At 55.0% G+C, this 10,036-nt stretch overlaps 1 protein-coding gene across 2 annotated transcripts; it reads left to right on the forward strand.

The window, feature by feature from the left end:
• Positions 1-46: 46 nt before the first annotated feature.
• On the forward strand, positions 47-9,779 carry LOC134560493 (hepatic and glial cell adhesion molecule-like). 2 transcript variants are annotated; one of them, XM_063416551.1, is made up of 8 exons: positions 47-3,361; positions 4,968-5,303; positions 6,515-7,665; positions 8,083-8,205; positions 8,407-8,499; positions 8,753-8,845; positions 9,106-9,163; positions 9,684-9,779. In XM_063416551.1, exons 3-8 carry the CDS (start codon positions 7,653-7,655, stop codon positions 9,730-9,732), a joined length of 429 nt encoding a protein of 142 aa, XP_063272621.1. In that variant the 5' UTR covers positions 47-3,361; positions 4,968-5,303; positions 6,515-7,652; the 3' UTR covers positions 9,733-9,779. The 2 variants fall into 2 exon arrangements, with proteins under 2 accessions (XP_063272621.1, XP_063272620.1); XM_063416550.1 differs by lacking the exons at positions 8,083-8,205; positions 8,407-8,499; positions 8,753-8,845; positions 9,106-9,163; positions 9,684-9,779 and having other exon boundaries at positions 6,515-7,641.
• The last annotated feature ends 257 nt before the right edge of the window (positions 9,780-10,036 follow it).

A 10,036-nucleotide genomic window follows, 5' to 3' on the forward strand; every position in this document is an offset into this window, starting at 1 on the left:
AGACACCTCCACCCTCTCCAAGCAGCTCCCAGGGCCTGCTCAGGAGAGGAGGCAGGTGGAAACCAAAGGTTGTGGGACCATTTTTTGGGACCATGCTCTGCCTTTGAGCACAGGCAGCTCTTGCTGCCTGTGCTCCCAGCCTGGTCTTCCAAGCCAGGGTGGCTCAGTCGTGGTTAATCCCACCACAGTAAGTGCTCCTCAGAGCAAGTGCCTTCAGGATTTGGAAGCTTTGCATTATTCCCTGTTTGGCCTTTTTTTCAGCTGCCAGTTTTAGGGGACTTTAGCAGAGCAGAATGGAAATCTCTGGGATCTCATTTCTTATCGCTGATCCAAGCCAAGCTCCCTGAGAAAGGGCCTGGAGGGATCCTGGTGTACTTTGGGCATTTCTTAGAAGGTTTAGGTTAGAGAAGGAAAAGGGAAGCAGCATGCTGCATGTTGAGAAGCAGAGATGACAGTGTTCAATGAGGGATGGAATTCCCACTTTTCCTTGACTTCCAGTACTGCCATGCTGCTGTTCCCTCTGCCTGTTGCACTGCACTTGTGTTGAGGGCAATACTCAGCAACCCCAGGATTTCTGACAAATTTCCCACCGTGCCTGCTCTTCCATCCTTTCTTAAGGAATTGGTGTTAGGTCATCATCACACTCTGCTGCATGCACCTCACTTTTTTGGGTGTATTTTTTCCCAAAATTCTCCTCCTCTGGATGTAACTCAGAGGTGCCTTTCAGCTCCTGGGAGCTGAGATCTGGCACACTGAAGGACCACAGGGTAAGGAACAAAAGCAAATCCTGCTGTTACAGAATTTTTCATTCTGCCATATCTTTTGGTGTGTTCCCTCTGCTGTGACCAGACCTTGAAGCAGGGCTGGGCCCCTTCACCCCTGACTGTGCTGTGTGAGGTGCTCCATGTCCTCAGTGCAGGGGCAGTGCAGGTGCACAGGTGCTGAACTGGCCGCCTTGTTCAATCTGAACACTGAATGCAGAGACTGTGGTGCCAAGACACTCCTGAAATCTGCTCTTGCTGTGGGCAGAGCTTCCTGATGCTCCCAGTCCCAGTGTTCCCAGTGCTTCCCTTCGTGAGCGAGCCCTTGGGAGTCCAGGGGGCTCAAAGGGATTTCTGAGCCCACCAGGCTGGGCAGGTGGTGCCAGGTGAGCTGCCCTCTGTCAGGTACAGCTCCAGTGGCAGCCTTGCATCCCGGCAGGAGCAAATTTTAAAACTCAGCAGGAAAATTAAGCCCCCTCCAGACAACCTCTTTCCACAATGGAAGAAAAACACTAGGAGATTCTGAGTTGGAGTCACTATTTACTGAAGGAATCGCAATAATCACAATTATATTAATAAAAGATTGTACAAAAAGAGAAGGGTTCGCCCACAAAGAGGTATTTACCACCAAAAGGTGTCGCTGGACCCCTGGGACGAAGGTGAGAGGTGGCCGTGGTGGCATTGGCGTGGCCAGGTGGCAGCTGGGACCTGCGGGGAGACTCCCTCTGGAGTGAGCCCAGCAAAAGAAAGGATCCGTCTCCACCTTCAGTTTTTGAAGGGGACAAAGCTTCCACTCCCTTCCACAAACAAGGAAAGAAAAAAAAAGTTCTGCTTGCCGTGTCGGAGCATTCCCTGCTGGAAACCATCCTCCTCCAGCGGTCCCATCCTGGGGGAGCGGGACCCTCGGGCCGGGCTGACCCTGACCACAGCATCCCCCATCCCCCCACACCTTCCTGATCCCCCCACCCCGAGCCGCCGCACGGGCCTTTCCCTGGCCACACGATGGCACAAGATGCCAGAAATTCCCGTTTCAAAATCCCACGAGTCGCGTCCCCAGGCGGGCTCGGGGCTCCCGGCGGTGCCGGTGCTTTTCATGACGCTGCTCTCTCTCCGTCCCTCTGGAGAAGGGCAGGAATTGCTGTTCAGAGCCTCTGTGGGTGTGAATGTTTTTTAGGAGCTGTGGGATGTGGGATGCGGGATGCGCAGCTGGTGGAACTCAGAGAGAAGCTGGGAGGGCATTGCTGTATCCCGGGATCCTCCATTCCCACCTGCACACCCCAGGGCTCCCAGTTTGGTCCCCTCTGCCGCTGGGGCCGTCTGTCCCTCACCTCGTGCAGCCTGAGTGTGTTTCCCCCACACCCAGCCCCTCGGCTGGCTCCAGCTCCCCCCATCCCTGTTTGCTGACTTGTCCCACAGGGACCCCAATTCCTCCCTTGGGCCCCCTCCCTTTCCTCTTGGCTCTGCATTTCAGCCCCTCCTTCAGCTTTTGGGGCTTCCCGGAGCCCTCAGCCCTGCAGTGAAACCAAGCCCTCCCCATTCACCTGCTGGCCACATTTTCCCTCCAGTATTTCCCAGAGCTGATTTCCCCCCAATGCGCTCCAGAGCCCTCTGCTCACTCCCAGCTCTCAGGATTGTGCAGGTGCAGCTTTCAGTGCATCCCCCTTGGTCCCCTCTGGTGCCACCAAGAGCCTCTGGACCCTCACAGGACTCGAATAAAAGAGGAGGAAGCTGCTTCCAGCCCAGCTGAAGTATTCCTATTTTTAGCTTCCCTCCTCATTTGGGGCTTGGAGCAACCTGGTCCAGTAGAAGGGTTCCTTTCCCATGGCTGGGGGGTGGAACGAGGTGGGTTTTAAGGTCCCTCCCAACCCAAATTCCCACCTGGAATGCCATTCTTTTGAGATGGATGAAACAAAGTGAGGTTCCCAGCTCCTGATTCCAGGAGCATCCCTCCAGTAAACTTAAATTCCCTCTGCACAAAGCCTGTGGGGCATAGATGATCCCAGCACACCTCAAGGGGTGGAGGGAAAAGCTACTCACAGGTGTTTGAGAGCCAGACTGAACCCCTGCTCCCCTCAGAACCGGGCTAGGGGAGCATTCCAACTCCGCTCCAGGCTCTGGGAGAGGATTGAGCTGTGGAAAAGGGATAGGGATGGATCTTCCGGCCTCGAGGCATGGAAATTACTTGGGATGTCCCTTGTAATTTTTACTCCTGTGCTACCCCCTGCCCTGTGCCGGCACAGCCCCCGGGAGCCGCCGGTCGATCCCAGCGCGGTGCCGAAGCCATCAGCAGCTCCTTCCCCTGCCGGGGAGCGGGGACAGGAGCGGGAGCTGCCGCTGCTGCCACTCCCGGGAAGAGTCTGGGAGGGGAATCTGGGAGGGAGAGGAGGCATCGGCAGGAAAACAGGCTGCGAATACCCGCGGCACCGGGAATCCATCGCAGGGCTGCGAACCCACGGTACAGCCTCACCTTTGCTCTCAGCACAGCGCGGAAATGCACGGGGGATATTTTAAATCAGGGAGACCTGGGACTGTTTTCCCTTGGCAGATGCTGCTGTGCCGTCCCGCGGAGCTGCTGGGCACCACCTGGGTGCTCCTCGCAGGTAAGGAGTCCCCGAGCTGGGCTGGGCTGGGCTGGGAGCCGGGGCTGGCCCGGGGGCTCCAGGCTGGCTCCTCGCCCCTTCCAAACCCCTTTGGAGCCGAGCTTGGGGAGCTCCGGGCCGGATGTTTTAGGTGGGTAAAAGGCTTAACCTGGAAGGCAAAGGTGTGTTTGTCCAACGAGAGAGGAGGTGGAAGAGCCACGCACAGCTCTGGGGATAGAAGTCTGCTGCAGCCAGATTTATAGTGGGGCTGATAGATGTGCTCACACATAAATATCAGTAAATATGTTAATATCTGTGTTTGTGTTAAAAACATATATGTAAAAATATTTGGTGTTTTCAAAACCACATATTTTATTGTTGTTAAACTCGTGTGAACATTTTCACTGTGCTCCATAAATAGTCACTGGCTGCCTTGAAACACAAACCATGGAATAACAGGAGGGTTGGGGTTGAAAAGGACTTTAAAGCTCATCCCAGGTTCCTCCAAGCCCTGTCCATCCTGGCCTTGAACACTTCCAGTGATGGAGCAGCCACAACTGCTCTGTGCTAGATCAAAAGCACAAAGATTTTCAGGATGAGCATCTAAAATAGAAAGGAAGTCCATTACCCTACAGCTTGATTTTGGGATGGTGTCAGTGAGTTCTCAGTGTCTATGGGATGAGTTTTGGCCACTGCAGCTGCAAAAGAGGGAGTGTTTTCCTCTTTCCTTCAGCTCGTTGTTCTGTTCTTTGTAAATAGTGTTTTCTCAGCAGAAAAAAAAGTAATTTTTCAGAGAAAAATAATTTTTAGTCATTAAATTGTATTTTCCTCCTCCACATCCACAGTTTGGGGTGCAGGAAGGCATGAAAATAGCTGTCTTTCAAGGTCATAAGAGTGAGAAATTAAAATCACCCGATGAACTTGACTTTGCCTGGATGTCACACTTCTTTTCCCTCCCACCTGTGCTGCACCATCCCCAGTGGGAGCAGCAGAAGCTTCCAGTGCCTGGCAGGTGCAGTGGGAATGCAGGTAACAGGTGCTTATCAGGGCAGGAGCTGAGACAGCCTAGAGCAAACACAGCCTGTGAGGATTCCTGGCCTCCCTGGCCAGTGCCAGAGCCACGAGGGCCGGGGACTCTGCCCCCCCTGCCCCTCTCCTCTTTCCTGGAATCCTCCTTGCTGGGGATCAGGGTCTGGCAGTGTGACCTTCCCACAGTGGCTCCTCCTGAAGTCCTTGAGCACCTGCCAGAGCCCAAGTGGTGACAAGCACAGAAATTTTGGGAAGACAGCTGCATCCTGCACTGCTGGGAGCATGTGGGAACCCCAAACAAGACCAGGAATTTGGGGGCTATCCCATCCCTGGAAGTGTTCAAAGCAGGCTGAACAGGGATTGGAGCAGCCTGGTCTAGTGTAAGGTGTTCCTATGGATGGCAGAGGTGGAATGGGATGGGCTTTGTGCTCCCTTCCAACCCAAACCTTTTCAGGGTTCATGAATTGGGAATGAGCCATGGATTAGGTTAGTATGACAAAAACTCAGGTAGGAGAAGCTCATTCCACTCTGCTGCCATGGGCAGAGACACCTTTCCCCAGAGCAGTTGCCCCCAGCCCCACTCTTCTCCTCCCTCCAGGGCTGCTGGTGCTGTTGGCTCTGGGAGCAGAGGGACCTGTCCATAGAGCCACTGCTGTGGGATCCTCGGTGCTGCTCCCTGGGCTGGATAATGTCACCCGCAGCAATTCCATGCACTGGGAATTCCTCAGTGGCACCGGCCCCCACACCATCCTGCTGCACGATGGGGGGCCCCACGCCCCCTCCATCAATGCTCCCTATGCAGGACGAGCCATTTTCCACCCATCCAATGGATCTCTCCTGCTGGAGGATGTCCAGGAAAGTGACAGTGGCACCTACAGAGTGACTGTCAACACAGGAGACAGGAAGAGCCTGGAAATTCAGCTGGAAGTCCTCCGTGAGTGGTGGGTGTGGGAGGGAGGAGCGGGGTGATGGATCCAAGCAGGATCTGTCTGTACATGGACCCAGAGCCAGGGAAGGGGGTTGGAGAAGGGACTTGAGCAAAGGCCTGAGCTTGTTTGCACCCGTCATGTGTGGAGACAACACCAAGGAGACCTTGGAAAGACATTCCCAACATGTTCTGGGGGAGCAGATCTTGAAGTGCTGCCCAGTTAGACCTTCCAGGGGCCTAGCTGGGACAGAGGGACAAGTTCCATCCGGGGAAGGCAATTCCCTCATTTCCCATACTTCAGTGCAGGGATGGAGGGACTAGTAGGAGGGTAAAGGGATGACAGAGTGACTGGTAGGATGATGGAGGGACTAGTAACAGGATGGAAGAACTAGTGGGGTGGTGGGGTGCTGGAGTGACTGGCAGGATAGTGAAGCAACCAGAGGGATAATGGAGGGACTGGTGAGTTGCTGTGACTCTGCCACTTGCAGGGTCCCTCCCCCCAGCACTTTGCCACCAATGGAGCTGAGGTTTCTGGAGAAGTCACCATTCCCTCAGGCCAGGCTGTCCCGTTTGCCCTCTGCAGGCGCCAGCTGCCACCACAGAGATAAGGGGCACTTGAAACGGCCCAGAAGTCCCTTCTCAGTATTGCTGCCAGCAATTCCCTGAATTTGCTCTGGCTTATCCACCCTCTCACCAATCACTCCATGGCCATAATGCCACCGCAGCCCTTTGCCACAGGCCTCTCCTTCCAACCACATGCAATCCAAGGGGGATCTGCCGCTCTCTCTGCTATTTTCTAATTTCCTGGCACATTTAAAAGCACTCTGTATTTACCCACCATCCATTACAAGTAGTGGTTCAATTGGAAAACAAACAGTCCTGGAAAGCACAGCAGCAGGATGGACTTCCCAAGGGAAAGGCACCCGTGACCACTCTGTGACTGATGCTGTGATGGCAGCTGGAGCCCAAGGGCCCATCAGGGATGCTCTGGGTCACGTTCACTGGCACAGGGTGCCCAGAGCAGCTGTGGCTGCCCCTGGATCCCTGGCAGTGTCCAAGGTCAAGTTGGACACTGGGCTTGGAGCACGCTGGGACAGTGGAAGGTGTCCTTGCCCATGGCAGGGGTGGAACTGGATCAGCTTAAGGTCTCTTCCCACCCAAATCATTTTGTGATTCTATGCCTGAGAGAAGTGCTGGAGTCTCTGCTCCCCTTCCAGGGCCTGTGTCCCGCCCTCAGCTCCGGACCAGCCCTCTCCTGGCTCGGGCCACCGGCCAGGTTGTCTGTGAGGTGGCAGAGGGTAGAGTGGACACCATCACCTGGAAGAAGGATGGGCAGCCCGTTCCCCCAGACAGAGTTTCCCAGCTGTCCAGCAGCCGCAGCGTTCTGTACCTGAAGCCAGCCAAGAAGTCGGACTGCGGCTCCTATTCCTGCAATGCCAGCAACGGGATCAGCTGGCAAGAAACCTCCCTGCAGGTCACCATTGAAGGTCTTACCTCCCACTGCTCCTCCTGCCCTCCACCCTTCCCTGGGCATGCCTCATCCCTCAGCCCCCATCCCCCAGGCTCTGGCCGCCCTCCCCTGGAGGCGGTGCCCCCACGCTGCTGCCAGGAGCTGCTCATCACGGGGTGATCAGCAGCAATTCCCGTCCTCTGATCCCACCAAGGCACAGTCCTTGGCATGAGATCGGCCGCTCCCACTTGGGGCAGGTCCAAAATGATGGCCTTTGGCCAAGGTGATGCTGAGCAGGACATCCACCCAGCAGGGTGGCCGGGAAGCCTGTGGGGAGCACCCACTCCAGGCTGGACATTTCACGGAGTGTATTTGGCCACCAGCTGGCAAATAAATGGAATCTGTGCTGGTGATGGAGGATCCCTGCGGCCACCAGGGCCAGGCAGGCTGGTCCTGCTGATGTCCCGTCTCCTGCCTCTCGGGGCCGCTCTTTTCCAGGTCTCTCCCGCCGCTTGAAGCACACCCTGAGGATTTCGATGGTCGCTGTGGTCTTCGCTGTTGTCTCGGCGTGGGGATTAATTATTCCCGTCTGCCAGTCCGAAAAGCTCAGGATAAGTGTGTTGTGGGGAGCGGGACCCCATTTCCCTTGTCTGGTGGGGGAGAGCAAAGTGCATTGCTCAGGGAACCCCCAGATCCTGGGATATCCTACAACATCCGGGTGGGGACGGGCTGTACCCCACCCTGAGGAAGGGGGTGATGGCTGACACAGGATTCCCGGCGGTCACAGCCGTCACCCCCTCTGCTCTGGGTTTTTAGGGGGGGAGCTCTGGAGGTGGCTCAGCTCCTACACCTGCGGGCTGGTGTGCATCGCCTGCATCCTGGATGGCACCACCGGCATCCTCTGGATGCGGGAGGAAGGTCGGAGCGGGCTGTGGGGAGGTTTAGAGGGAGGGGGGAGAGACTGCATGGGAGATGCAGAGTCCAGTGAGGCCCAGAGAGGAAGGCGGTGAGGGGCAGGGGAGTCACACCATGGAATGTGGGAGACAGACCCATCTGGAGTAATACATGACCCATGTGTGATCTCCATGTCTGGGGAGCCTGGACCACCACGTGCATTACACACCCCCCTGGACAATTAATACAGTTATTCCCTTTTCCCAGAGCCCTTTTCCAGGATGAGTCCCAGCAGGAGAGTAAAATGATCAGAGAATGGAGAGGCTGCAAGGAAAGGCTGGAAGTCAGAGGAGGGTGGGGAAGGGATGTAAGGGTTCCCAGGTGATGAAGCAGGTGGGCAGTGGAACACTGGGATCTGTTCCTTGTCCCGTTGTCTTTCAGGCCCTTCTGTGGCTGTCTTATTGCTGGAGATCACCCTGAGCTTCCTCACCGTGGTGACCTTCCTGGTTGCCACCACAGTGATTTTCCAGCCTACAGATTTCAGCTATCTGAAGAGCAAAAAAGGTGAGCGGTCCCACCAAGGATGGACCAAACTGGTCCACGGGGAGGTTATTCTGCCCAAAACATCATCCCCAACTTTTTAAAATGAGAACTCCAGTGCTGACTCATTCTGGTGGATCCCTCACGAGTGCCTGGGTGAGGCCAATCCTGCACCCACGCCTCTGGACACTCACCCACATCCCTTTTCCCTGTGTCCCCCTGCAGCACAGCGCACCATGGGCTATGCCGCGCCAGGGGCCGTGGTGACTGTGGTGCTGAGCAGCACCTTCTTCATCAAGAACATCTACCACCGCCACGGTGAGCAGAGATCCCCAGGGACCACCCCAAGGCCACAGCTCATGCAATCCCCACACCCCTTCAATTCGGCTGTTAGACCTCCAAAAACAAACCCGACAAACCAGGAGTTCTGGGGAAGCGAAATCTTGGCAGGAGCAAAATTTGGTTTCAAGATCCTCTACCTGTTTTATTTTCTATTCTTTGTGTGTTTGTGCTTTCATGGTGGCAACCTGCCTTCCTCCTTTCCCTTCCCCTGCGCTGTTCTCCCTGGCAGCAGAAGGATGCACGGAGCTCATGGACGTGGCCATCTTGGTGCTCAGCACGGCGGCCGTGTCAGCCCTCCCGCTCCTTGCCATCGGCCTCTGCTGTGAGTCTGCTCCTTCATCCTCTTCCAGCATCTCCCAACGCCTTGGGGTCCCCCCACCATCCAGCAGCCACAGGAATTACTTAAACAAGTTTTATTTGGAGTGAAAAAGTGGTTTTTTTGTGAAGCCCCCGTGGTCAGTGGTTCCCACTGACTGTTTCCCTTCCCTGGGAAGCCCCAGGGACTGTATCCCAAATACAACACCCCATCCTTGGTGCCTCGCACACCTTCTCCTGGTCTGGGGACAGATCTGTCTTTTGCAGATCACACAACTCAGGGCTGGCGCAAGGACCGAGATGCCTCTTGGATAGACAAAGTCAGGTAGATCCTTTGTTCCTATCTTCCACATAAATTCCTATTTTCCATGTGAATTTGTACATCTTGAAGTGAAAGAAGCAGGATATGGAAACTATCCTGTGTTTTAGTTTAAGACAAGAAATATCCAGCCCAGCACTGCCCTCCAGCCCCCTGGGTTCTTGCTGGACTCAGGGGGAGGCTCTGGTGGAATCCCCATCCAGCAAAGCACTTGAGAACCCACTCAAAACTCCCCCTTATGGCCTCAAACTGGAGCTTTTAAGGCTTAATTCCTCCTGGATTCATGGATTAACAGAATGGTTTGGGTGGGAAGGGAACTCTAAGATTATCCAGTTCCTCCCCCTGCCATGGGCAGGGACACCTTCCACTGTCCCAGGCTGCTCCAAGCCCTGTCCAACCTGGCCTTGGACACTGCCAGGGATCCAGGGGCAGCCACAGCTGCTCTGGGCATTGTGTGCCAGCGCCTGCCCACCCTCCCAGGGAAGAATTTTGATGCTCAGCATGTTCCCCCTCCTCTTCCTTCCAGGTCCTTTGAAATGTCTCAGCCTGGCAATAAGGACACCATTCCCAGCTGAGATCCATGGGGGTGTCTCTCACTTGGCTAAGCCAGCCCAAGCCTTCCTCCAGGTTTAGTGGGTTCACAGGTCTCAGTTTTGATTCCTCTATGATCTTCACAATAAATGCCCATGAAATTAACCTGATTCTGCCTTTTTTTTCTTAATAAAACACACCCAGGGGAGGTCAAATGCACATTTCTCCCTCTCTTTCTCCAGAAAACCAAAGCCTGAAGTAGAGAAGCCCCTTTAGCAGCAGGTGCAGGAGTCTACCATTGGTTTATCTTTATTTAATGTTTGTTTAAAATGATATAGAGCTATTTGT

Source organism: Prinia subflava, chromosome 20 (assembly GCF_021018805.1).
Source record: "Prinia subflava isolate CZ2003 ecotype Zambia chromosome 20, Cam_Psub_1.2, whole genome shotgun sequence".
NCBI lineage: Eukaryota > Metazoa > Chordata > Aves > Passeriformes > Cisticolidae > Prinia > Prinia subflava.

What these genes read in the sequence shown, in the direction of transcription:
- LOC134560493 (XM_063416550.1), top strand. Translation starts at nt 3,253, where the DNA reads ATGCACGGGGGATATTTTAAATCAGGGAGACCTGGGACTGTTTTCCCT. An exon ending in CACCTGGGTGCTCCTCGCAG is followed by an intron (nt 3,362 to 4,967) that starts GTAAGGAGTCCC and finishes TCCTCCCTCCAG; the next exon opens with GGCTGCTGGTGCTGTTGGCT. An exon ending in AATTCAGCTGGAAGTCCTCC is followed by an intron (nt 5,304 to 6,514) that starts GTGAGTGGTGGG and finishes CTCCCCTTCCAG; the next exon opens with GGCCTGTGTCCCGCCCTCAG.